This window comes from Rhinolophus sinicus, chromosome 16 (genome assembly GCF_057876585.1).
Source record: "Rhinolophus sinicus isolate RSI-liver-muscle chromosome 16, RSI-T2T, whole genome shotgun sequence".
NCBI lineage: Eukaryota > Metazoa > Chordata > Mammalia > Chiroptera > Rhinolophidae > Rhinolophus > Rhinolophus sinicus.
This window is the reverse complement of record NC_142516.1, coordinates 35,918,421-35,931,072: the sequence shown is the minus strand read 5'-3', so window position 1 is coordinate 35,931,072 and position 12,652 is coordinate 35,918,421. Positions and strand designations below refer to the sequence as shown.

Sequence of the window (12,652 nt, the reverse complement as noted above, 5' to 3'; positions counted from 1 at the left end):
ATTCTCATGGGAATATTTTACAACAGAGTATTCTGATCATCTTGGTGAATACAGTCATCCAAAAAAATTAAGCGGGTATACTTTTTGCATTTCTCAGACATATTAATTTATAATCTCTTATACATAAACAATTTCAATAGAGAATGTACACTTATTTTTCTGTGTTGTGTTAGGGTGAAAAGAAAAAAAAAAAGGTTTTTTTCACCCTTGGCAACCTCCCCGAAGACCAAGTAGGAAACAAAATTGTGCTTTAGGTGTTGCTATACAGGCTGGTTAATAAATGCAAATGGACCTGCCAAAACATAGTTTGAAAGTAACCCCCAAATCATCAGAGAATAAGCAAAAGTCATACAGAAAAGATTTGTCTCTGGGCTACAAATGCAAAAATTGCAAATAAAAAGGCCAACTGTATAATAGAAACAGTGAAAAAAAAAAAAAAAAAAAAAAAAAGCCCAAACAAACAAAAAAGAAATGGTCTTCATTATGATTTCCTTTATTCCTTTATTTTTTTAGAGGGATGGAGGTTGTGGGACTAGGGAGGGGAACAGAGTTAACATGAAGCAAGCTGAGAATTTCAGGTTTTATTTACCTGTTCTATAAAACAATCTATTCAGTTATAAAAACTTCAGTATATATTTAGCTCATTTTAGTGGGTGTAAGTTAGTATTTTTTTAAAACTCTGAATGCATACTTAACAAATCTTTGCTTTGTTTTGCTTTTTAGGTGCAGACCCAAATTATCCTGAGGTAATTTATGAAGGTAGCTATCATGTTGTCTTTATGTTGTATTTTTTCAAAATGTTTGTCTTAAATGAAATAAATCAACTAAAAGAACACTTGTAAGCTCAGTTAAATATACACTTCAAGTATTACATAGGGCAAAATAGTATTTCAAAAATCATTCATATTGATGGCCATTTTCCCTTGATATTTATAGTGCCTGTAAATAGCATTTTCTCTCTCATGCTCGGTTCTTGGAAGTAATAAATCCATTCTGCTGTAACAGACAATTTGTTTCCATAATTGGGAACTAATTACCTGTTTAAAAGCCATGGCTACCAAGAAAAGGGAGGTGTATCAGTTTCTAGTTATGACAGTAAACCCAATTCAAAATTATGTTTCTTATATAATAAGGAACTTTGGCTCACAGATACGAACCTCAAAGGTAGGGAGCGCATGTTTTAGGGTGGGTTAAACCAGCAGGTCACCCATGGCATCAGGGGCCCAAGTTTTGTTCATCTCTACCTTCTCCTGCCCATTGTGCTGGCTTCTCTTATGGTTATTAGATGAGACCATCAGAGGGGGCTATTGTTGTTCATATTGATGGGGGAAAGGGAAGAGCTTCTGAAAGGGTTCTAGAAGAAAGAGAACTTTCCAGTAACCTCCACCTAGCCCTCCTGGTATCTGATTCAAGACCCAGTAGGGTCATGATGCATTCTTGCCTCCATTATGATTAGTGGATGGATTAACCCCTGACTAACTAGAATGTCCCCTGGAGTTTAGATCAGCTTCCTTGGAGGATGTACTTGAACCCCTTGAATAAAATGGGGTTCTCTTAAGAAAGTAGAAGGGGAAAACCCAAAAGCCACTATGTTAGCTTTTAAATGAATATCTCATCTATATTTTGCTATTTCAATTGAATGCCAGGGTTGTTTTGGTAGGTGTGAAAAATCTTGAACAGATTTTCAAACCAATTTCATGACCAGGAGGCCTCTGTTTGGGGAAGTGGCAGGCTAAATTTCAAGACTTGGCTGGAAATCTAAGATTCATTAAAAGTTAGATGGATTAAAAATCTTGTATTTATGATTTATTTTATAAAGCATTCTATTCTTTAATTTTATATTTTTATATACACATTAGCAATTTATTTGTCTATAAAATGATTCTGTGTTTATATGCTTATTATATGTATGTGTATTTAACTTGAGCTAATTTTACCTGGGGAATTATATTGTCTTTACCTGCTTCATATATGTTAATCTATATTTCATTCAAGTTGTGGTTGGATGATTTTGTGCATGTGATTTGGGTATTTTTGTGTTTTTTCTCTTTATACGGTTTAAAGGAAGAGTATCTTAAATTGTATCACAGAGAAATATGTTTGAATCATGATTTTACATTTTAAAATTATGTTTTGGATTCCTTTCCAAGTAACCTCAAGACTTAATGTCATCTTTCCTTTGACCTCAGATTCCACTTTGGGTCTTTGGGACAAAATGTTATGATATTAAGCTATAGATACTTTAATGATTTAATTTTGCATGAGTGGCTAGATATGATATGAAGAGGGAAAAATAAGCAAGTAAATAATATCTCTTAGTGTTTGATTGAAATTAAGTTTTAATATATTCAAAATGGAAATTGTGAGAATGTAGTTTTGGAGTTAGTAATAAAACAGCAAACAGATAGAAAATGGATGCTTTTCCTATTACTTTTCATTCACATTCAAAGGAGCACTCTGCTAATAAAAATATAATTTAAATTGGTTACAACAAGGCTTGCATGATAATTCTACCGAGGGAAGTTTAGCTGGGTCTGACTTAATGAGGTTGTTTGTTCAGGATGCAAAATTGCAGGCGCCATATCTATTTAGAATAAAAATACAAAACATTTATATATAGCATTGTCTGCAAATAAGCTTGACAAATTTTCTATGAATTTTGTATGTAATATTACTAATGAAAACTTTGCCCAGAAAAAAAAAAATCAGTCATTAATTTTCATCCTGATCCATCTAGACTCAAATTGACTCAAAAGATGGCAACTATATTTGAGACATGGCGATATGAGGAACATATCCTCACAATTCTAAATATTGTATTGGCGTTATTCCCTGTCTGTTAATGCTGCAACTGAAATATTGGTGATTCAGAACTCTTCAAAAAAATTCATATGTGGACCCAAGTTTCCTATCAGTGCAGATTCTACATTCCATCTTGAAGGGCTGCCTCTTATCCAAATAAGATGCATCTGCCCTGGGATCAGTGCTTCTGATTTCCAGTCTGGTTCATGTTTAGGCTCTGCCACCTTCTTGCCAGTTGACCTTAGACTAGTCAATTAACTCTCCTCAGCTGACATTCTTATTTTGTAAAAGTGGTGGTTAAACTTGATCTCTGAAAACCCTTCCAGGTCTATAAATCTCTGATGCTTAGATGATTGGTTCTTTTTCGTATTTATATTAAATCACCAAAAAAAGGGATATATTCTTATGTGCAAAGAAAAACCCTAAACCGGATTTAGAATTTGACCAACAAAACAATGATGGGCTGAATACAATTTTAGCATTGTACAGTCCCAATATTACAATGGATTTAACCCAACAGCTGGGTCCTGTTCCTCCCCAAGCAGGCTGTCAGTGGTTTGGAATCTTGTGATTGGTTTGGCTTTGTTCTGTGGCCTCAAGTTTGTTGGCAGCCTAATGACAACCTCATGGTTCCTTCTCTTTTCCCTTTCTCTCACATTAGATTATGGGACTGCAGCGAATGATATTGGTGACACCACGAACAGGAGTAACGAAATCTCTTCCACCGATGTTGCCGATAAAACTGGTCGGGAACATCTCTCGGTGAGTGGGATAAAGAGTTATTTCTGAGGTTGGTTCTGAGCATTTTCAACATTTAAATGTTGGAGGAAATGGAGCTGCTTCAACACAAGTCTTTCAAAAAGACATTTATATTGTTCAGCTATTCAGGATGCACATTGGACCTTGAAGTTTGGAGGGAATTAGAAGAAAGGTTTAAGAGAAGTAGTAAAGGTAGCAATATAGTCTTTGACTTATTGCTAGTGGTTCCTGTTTTAAATACCTGTCCCTGTGGGGACAGAGTCCCAGAGAGCAGTTTCCAGGCTCTCGGCCTCATGTGGAGAGGTGCTGGCTTGGGTGGTGGATGGCCGTCAGCTGTGGCTAGTTGGCCATCATCTGTAACCAGTTAGCCAATTAGCCACTGATATAACTGCCGCGGCTGCATTGGTTGGTCAGTTGGTTGGTTGGCAGGCAGAGAAGCGGACAGCAGGTTGCAGGTCATGTGGATCCAGCCTCCAGTGAGACTATAGTGCTTCCAGTGAGACTATAGTGGTATGACTCCCCTAGGTATGGCTCCGTGGGTGTTCCTTTTTGGCCTAGCCATATCCTGCATTCTTATGTGGGGAGCGGGAGCTGAGACCCCGCAGGCCACCTTGCACGACAAATGGCGCAGCGAGCAGGGTCCCCGCACGACAGTCCCTTTAAAGGTTATTTACTAGAAGAGCAAGAAAGCAGATTTCTTGTTCAGAAACATGTATAATTATTCCTGTTTTGCACACCTTCATACCTGTTTCCTTAAATATTCTAATAAAAATTTCGTTGCCCACCAAATGTAAAACTATAATGTGGGAGAATATAAAAATATGAATGAAACTCAGGTCCTTTCTTTTCAGAGCTTACAGTTCAGTCAGAGGCCTGAGATGTGAATACTATCTAAAAGCACTACCAAAATACATCTAAAATACAGATAGAGGCCGAGTAAGGGGATATATAGAAATAGAGGGGCAGGTGGTCTGTTCCTGTTGTGAGAGCCAGAGGAGTCTTTGTGGGACAGGTGGCATTTTCCATGGTCTGTGCAGGATGCCTGGGACAGAAGGGAAAGCATTTTGGGTGTGAGCAATAGCTTGCAAACTGGAAAACAATCTTGATTGGAAGGTAAGGTATGTGAAGGGTGGCAGTTGGAGGCAAGGTTGGAGAAGTTGGTTGTGCCAGGTCATGAGGTTTTGAAACACAGTGCCAGGGGGTTAGATTTATTACGCAGTGAGGAGGCTTTGAAAGGGGCTTGTGAAAGCCTCATGGTCACTTGGCTCCAGGGTTCTGCAGCAGGGTGGGCTGTCAGCTGCTCAGGTTAAGACCCAGCAGGTATCCTCCATTTTTTCTTTTCCTCACTTGTCTTGCATGCCCAGTTGCACGTCCTGTGAGCGCTGCCTCGTTATAAACACCAAACCCATCCATATCTCTCCACCTCCACTGCCACAGCTAAAGGCTAACCCAGGAATTGGCGAACTAAGGCCCGTGGGCCAAGTCTGGCTTATAACCTGTTTATGTGAAGTCTGCAGGCTAAGAATAGTTGGGGTTTTTTGTTTGTTTGTTTGTTTTTCTTTTTTACATTTTTAAATGGTTTGAAAAAATAAATCAAAAGAATAATTTGTGACACATGAAAAATTTTATGAAATTCTAATGTCAATATCTATAAATAAGGTTTTGTCAAAATGTAGTCATGCAAACAAATGAGAAACAGAAACTCATAGACACAGACAATAGTTTAGTGGTTACCAGAGGGTAAGGGGGATCAAATATATGGTGATGGAAGGAGAACTGACACTGGGTGGTGAACACACAATGGGATTTATAGATGATGTAATACAGAATTGTACACCTGAAATCTATGTAATTTTACTAACAATTGTCACCCCAATAAATTAAAAAAAAAAAAATGATGTCAAAAAAAAAAAAAAAAGAATGTAGTCATGTCCATTTACGTGTGGTCTGTGGCTACTTTTGTGCTACAATGGCAGGTAGAGTAGTTGCAGCAAAGATTGTATGGCCTGCAAAGCTGGAATTATTTGCTATCTGGCTCTTTACAGAGAGAGGTCATCATAATTGTTCTTTCGTGGATGACTGCCACAGCCTTCTCCCCTGTCCCCCTCTCCTACTCTTATCTTCTGGCCTTTCTTCACATAGCAGCCTGAGCAACTGTTTTAAAGCACAAATCAGATCACTCTTTTATTATCATTCTCAGAGTCTTCCCAATACATTGCAATAAAACTCTTACTGTAAAAGCCCAACTCTTCATGGTGGCTAAAACAGCCCCACATATCCTGGCTGTCTGTCTCTGACTTCTTGTCCCGTATCTCCTTACTGCTTACCACCTACCATTTTTTTTTTTAAGGAGGGTGCAACTCACAGTGGCCCATGGGGTGATTGAACCGGCTACCCTGGTGCTACTAGCACTGCGCTCTAACCAACTGAGCTAACCGGCCACCCCCACCCATCCCCACCTATCTTTTTTTAATGCATACTCCATGGTTACTCTTGTTTCACACCCTTAACATCTGCTGTTCCCTCTTTAAAGCATGCTTTTCCTGAAGATCATCACATGGCTTTAGCTAGGGTGGCCAGCAGGCAGCCTGTTTTATTTTCTTAAAAATATATTTTTATTGTGGACATCTTTCAAACATGCACAACAGTAGAGGAAATAGTAAAATGAATCCCACTGTATCTTTCACAAACTTCAAATATTATTAGTATTTTGTCATGAATGTTTTTCTCTTTTTTCTTCTCCAGGTAGGCAGGTAGATAGATAGGTAGGTAGATGGGACGAGACAGATAGAAATATACATATAGCTAATATCTTTTCTACATGGATATATTACATACTCGTATATCTATGCATGTATCTATTACATATCTCTGTCTCTACATAATATCAACTAGATAGCCATTTTTATAACTTTTAACTTATGTTTTCTCATTTGTAAAATAGGATAATGATAGGACCTACATACTTCATCATAGGATTGTTGAGCATTAAGTGAATTGATGCACATAAAGTTCTTAGACGTGCGGGCAGTAAGCAGTCCATGAACATTAACTGTCATCATCATCATCATCATCATCGCATCTAGATATGTACCGTGTTTCCCCGAAAATAAGACTTGGTCTTATATTAATTTTTGCTCCAAAAGATGCATTAGGGCTTATGTCATCCTGAAAAATCATGCTAGGGCTTTGTGGGGACAGAGTCCCAGAGAGCAGTTTCCAGGCTCTCAGCCTCACGTGGAAAGGTTCTGGCTCGGTTATTAGATGGCCATCAGCTGTAATCAGATGGCCATCATCTGTGGCCGGGTGGCCATCAGTTGTTACCAGTTAGCCATTAGCCACTAATACAACTGCTGTGGTGATGCTAGGGGGTTGGTTGGTTGGTTGGCAGGGAAGCGGACGGCAGATTGCAGCTCTTGCTTCCTGTGTCTCCAACCCAGCCACCAGAGAGAATATAGTGGTAGGATTCCCTTATCTATGGCTCCGTTGTTGTTTCTTTTCAGCCTCACCATGTCCTGCATTCTTGTGCGGGCAGTGGGAGCTGAGACCCTGCATGACAAGCTTATTTTCCGGTTAGGTCTTATTTTCGGGGAAATACAGTAGGGAACTAATTAGCAAAGCCATAACTGCTTTTCCTTCCTTTTTCTAGGTATATGCTGTGGTGGTAATTGCATCTGTAGTGGGATTTTTCCTGCTGGTAATGCTGTTTCTACTGAAGTTGGCAAGACACTCCAAGTTTGGCATGAAAGGTAAGAAGGGTTGTGTTTATTTTACTTCTTATGTGGAATCGTTTTTGACTTATGACTCATGCTAATTATCACTAAAGAAGGAAGTAGCTAGATTTACGATGACTAGGTTTTAAAGCTGGAAAAACAGCAACAAGAGTATGATACCACAAACTAAGACAGAGCAAAATAATGATGATTACTCAGCACTACCCACTTTCCAAGGAGGAGAGCTGTTCCAGAAGAAACAGAACTGATTTCTTGAGTGTCCCAGGGACTAATAATGATATAGGCATATAATGCCCGAGTCTTCCTTTTGCTTCAGAAAGGCAGGTGAGGCGCAACAGGAGGCTCGTTATGCACACGTGTATCTTGTGCAGAAAGATGCCTTCTGCTGTTCGTGTGACTTTTAGCTCTCCCATGGTGTGCTTTTGGTAGTGCTACTGCTTTTTCAGCTCCTCATCTTTCGACATTTGAACAGCATTGGGAAGCAAAATAAGAACAGCCATTGGTGGTATATTGGAAATTTGTGAATGAGTGACATTTTTTTTTAAAGTGGAAAAATTCTGAGGGATTGATTAAAAATGAGGGACTATGATGTCCAAGAAGAGGTCATTCATTTCTTTCAGAGGATAGAAAATTGAAAATTAATTTTAGTGGGAAAACTTATTTACGTATTCTTGGTATATAAGAGCCAAGAATTTCAGTTGTTTAAGAGCATTTGCCTTGAAGTTTAAACTTATAGATTAACTAATATGTTATTTTTTAAATTTTATGTGGTCTCTTATAAATAGCCACTAGCTTGGGAAAGCTGTGAAGAAGGTTAGTGGTATCTTAGTTGCATTGGAGAGGAAGTCTGACGGGTTTTCTTGATCTGTGTGGTTTATTACCACTACTATTAATGTTGCTTGTTTACTTGGAAGGGGATGTTTAACAGGAAGCTGTCCAGCATGCACTGGGCTCTGGGGTGGATCGGATCTGTTTTTGACATCTGTTGGTGCCCATGACCAAAATTCCTATACTCAAAGTGAACCGGGAGGCATAGTGGTAAACTGGGGCTTAAAGCCCTCCAAGCCTCCTCTGGACTCCCCCTTGGCTTGCTGGTCCTTGACATTTCTTTTGGAGAAGGAATGATCCCTCATTCTCCAATTATAACTTAGTCTCGGGAGAGGAACTGTACTGCAGTGATTTTAATTAATCCTACGCTGGTGATTCTCAAACTGGACTTGGCATCAGAAACACCTGTAAGGCTTGTGAAAAGAGATTTCTGGGCCACCCTGAGAGTTTCGGATTTAATAGGTCTGTGGTGGGCCTGAAAATGGGCATTTCTAACAGTTTTCAAGGAATGCTGGGGCTGTTATTGCCCGAGCAGTCTAGGAGAATCACTGTTCCACGGGATAAATGTGGGCTACCGGTCTCTTTCTGAATGGGACAAGATGTGGGAGAAGCACTGCAAACCAAACTCACCCATTGCTTCTCAGACCTTTCTGGCTCTCGATGTTCAGCTGGCAACCAGGTCTGGACCATGCTTCTGCTCTCTGCATGTTGGCTACCTACCATGGCATTTTGCTTTCCTCACTTTGATCAAGTGCTTCCTTTCCTTAGAGGTAATGGAGTGAATGTTCCCAGACGTAGATTTTACTGGAGAGAAATAGGTTCTAGCCCTATCACTTTCTCACCTTGAGAGTTCAGTTTGAGATAGTTCATTTCATGGGCTCCTCAGGGAAAGGATATGTCCTGGTCCTTCTGGGAGCTCAGAAAAAGTTTGGGAACCCTAGGAGCAATATTAGGAGCCCTTCCCCAGCCCAGCTTTTTGTTAGGAAAATGACTGACAGAATGATCTGTGAAAGCATATTCTCTGTAACTCAGTAATGGAGGAGAGTTAAAGGCAGACATTTTGTTTCAGAGAAGATTGTATGTCATATAGAGATTCTGGAAGTAAGACTGAAACAGTATTTTATTTGGATAATTTGGGGTGATTACTGCTAAGACACCTACGTTTTCCACACACAGCCTAAGGTTATATCCTTAATGAATTGTAAGAAAGATTTTGCTTAACCTTGTCAGAGAGCCAGTAAATGGAAACACACTTCAGGCAGTATTTTTAAACTCCCTTATTTTTAAACATAAGTTAAATAGTTTTCAAAAATTTGTTTCGGAGACTCACATTCTTATTTAGAATAGCTTATTTTTCTATTTTTAGCTACATGTCTATCTGTGCCATGGTTTGAACAAAACGGGCCTGCTCTGAGGTTATTGTTTTACTAGTCAGATGCTGAGTTGATAATTTTTGGGCATCTAGAAGATGAAGCTCATGCCATGAGTCAAATGAAATTGCATAAAAAGTAGCATTTAAAAATTAATGTAAGTTAATGTACTTTAAACGCTATTAGGGCTGGGATTACTGCTGAAAAAAACATGTCTGAAAAAGGGAAGAATAAGTAAAAACACTACTATACTTCCTGCAATAATTAAGAAATATGTCAGTTGTGATTTCTGAGTAACAAGATATGAAATGTTCATAGCCTTGGCCAAAACCAGGGGCTTGGTTCCGTGTGAGAGGCCAATGGCTGATGTGCAAATGAGCTATTCCAAATGTAATTCTTGCTCCATAAGCACCTTTGGGGAGACTCTTCCCCCATTCGTATTTCCTGTCCTGGAAACAGATTGAGACTGAAAATGGCTGCCAGCCCACCCATAGGCATTTACAGCTGTTTGCCCATCCCCAGTGTTGCACACAGCCTCAGTATTATAAACTACAATTTAATACTGTTGATTTGAAGGGCCCAGGGTAAAACAAACTGGATACATCTTGAAATCACACTGCAGCTAAATGCAGGTCCACTCAAGATTTATGGACTGACCTGAGAACCCAAACTTTACTGGTGGCATTGCTTCCATGGGAAGGTGATCTCTAAATTCCAAACTAGGAAGTTAAACCTAGATTTTAGAATACAACCATTGAGTTGTGGTGTGTCCTTTGGAGATGAGTCTATGTGACTATAAGCTCATGGCATTGATGGTATACAGAGCTGAAATAAATATAAGGGAGCCAGGAGGATGGAGAGGGCTTGACATTCATCACGCTGGTAAGAAGAGTTGTGGCCATCAGCTTTGTGTTCCTTGCGTGTCGTGATGGAAGTCCAAAGTCCACATAAGATATTTTTTCCCTAGGTAAATATTCTTTGTCCTTCTAGAGTAAATATCTAAGTGACTCTAAGAGATCCTGCAGGAGGAAGTGGAATAGGGAGCCTTTCCCTCATTCAGTGTTGACAGCCTGCATATTTCCTCTGCAGCCTTCTATCCTTGCATGTAAACTGCCGATATGCATTCATCCCTGCTATTTGAGCTGTAGAGAATTCCAATTAGTAATTGGCCAAACAACCGCACTGCCTGAGAATGCAGAGCCAGGTTTTCTTACTCCAGATTCAAGGCCCACAGTTTAAGTTTCTCGTCTTATAAATGATCTTCTAAATGTCTTTCAACAGCAACCAAAAGTTTGGTTATTTAAAAATAGGCCTAAACATTAGCAGGGCCAAAGCTAACGAGGTTGAAGGTTAAAGCCTTTTCTATGAGCTGAAAACAATTTTGGAAAGTTTAGGAGGTTAAGTTTAGCAGATATTTGGATCAACTTTTAAGAAGGAAAAATGTGACCGAAAGCCAGAAACACAGTTGTAGGAACATCTGTAAGGACAAACTGTTTTCCATATGTCCCCCACCCTTCAACCCTCTATTTTTTTTTTATAAGAGAAATAACATTAAAAAACTGTAATAGTAACACATGAATGCATTCTTGTTTTTCACAATTTCAAGCACTTTAGAAGTCAATAGAACTAAAAATGGAAGTTTCTTTTCACCCTCCTCTCCCACTACCATTTCCACGATCAAGGATAATCTTCTTTAGCCATCTAGAATGCACATATTACATACATAATAATATATATAGCTTCACTTATGTAGATAATCAAGTATATTCATTTTTGGTTTTATAAAAAATAATACTAATTTTGTCTGCATCTTTTTAAAGGGACCGATCTTTCCATATCAGTACCTAGGTGTCTACTTTATTTTAGTATTATTTCCCACCAGTCTGGTATCAGGCTACTTGGGTCTGAAACCTGGCTGTGCCTAGTACAAGCTGTTTGAGCAAGTTTCGCATCCTCTCTTGCTGCAGTAGTTCCATGTGTAATGGGGCAATAATTTTACCCACCTCATAGGGTTGTGATACGACAAACTGAGTTTACATATGTGAAACACTTGGGAAAGTTCTTGGCATTTGTAATTACTAGACAAATATTGGCTATTATTGTTGTTGAATTATGATTTATTATCTTCCTTTAATGGACATTTACACATTTGCCACATTTTCAGAAAATTGCTTCAAATAATATCTTATATATAAAGACATATACTTCAAAATGGATTGCTAAGAGAAATGTGTGTATATTTTAAATGTTGATAGATTACCTTGCTTAAAAGCTTTATCACTTTACACTCCCACCAACAGTATACAAGGGTATCCTTTTCTTTTTATTTTCATCCGTATCAGATATTATCAATCTTTTATGTTTTTGCAAATTCAGTTAAAAATCATATTTTGATTAAGAATACGGTTAAACATCTTTATTATGTGAAGAATAAGACAAAATGTTTATTTTTACTTGTTGATTTATGGACTTATCTTATAAATTATGTATATTAATTTTTTATTGTGTGTATATATTGGTTATGTTTTCTTCTAGTCTTGACTTTTTAAAAATAGTGTCTTTTGGCAAACAAAAATATTTATCTTTTTATAGAAGCAAATCTGTCTGTCTTTTCTGTCTTAGTTTTTGTGTCAGGCGTGTTAGGAAGGCCTCCTCCACCATAACATAGTAAATACACTTTTAAATATTTGTTTTATTTGTTTGTCTTGTTCTTTTGTTGTTTTTGGTTTATATACCACATATCTAAAAAAAAAAAAAAAAAAAAAATATTTGTTTTACTAGTTTTACTCTGTGTGTTTTAAAACCTTTAATCTTTTAAAGAAAATTTAAAAACTTGGTGTGAAGTGCTCTGTCATTTTCAGAGTTGCACTGAATAAGGACATTTGAACAAATTTTAGTGTGACATTTTCAGAGAGACCAACAGTATTGTTTTAACTTTCTGGAATCAGAAAGTCACTAATAAAAACAAAAAGAAATCTGGAAGAACTTGGTGATTAACTCTTTTTAGTAAAGTAATGAGCAATGTTGGTTCTCCCTTATAATGTGGGAATGTAAACCTCATAAAGTAGTATCACAGATAATAGGCTTTCACAGGAATCTTTTTTTTTTTCCTTTCCCAAGCTTCAGATTGAGTTCAAAGTATATCTTAGTGCTCTCTCA

The 12,652-nt window shown here is 38.0% G+C and overlaps 1 protein-coding gene across 6 annotated transcripts in view; it reads left to right on the top strand.

The window, feature by feature from the left end:
• The window catches only part of NTRK2 (neurotrophic receptor tyrosine kinase 2), a 319,031-nt gene that overhangs the window by 65,878 nt on the left and 240,501 nt on the right, over positions 1 to 12,652 (top strand). For all 6 annotated transcript variants that reach the window (XM_019750104.3, XM_019750100.3, XM_074330613.2 and 3 more), the window contains 3 exons: positions 724 to 759; positions 3,464 to 3,564; positions 7,211 to 7,310. In XM_019750104.3, the coding sequence (XP_019605663.2) occupies positions 724 to 759; positions 3,464 to 3,564; positions 7,211 to 7,310 (237 nt within the window). The remainder of the gene's footprint in view (positions 1 to 723; positions 760 to 3,463; positions 3,565 to 7,210; positions 7,311 to 12,652) is intronic.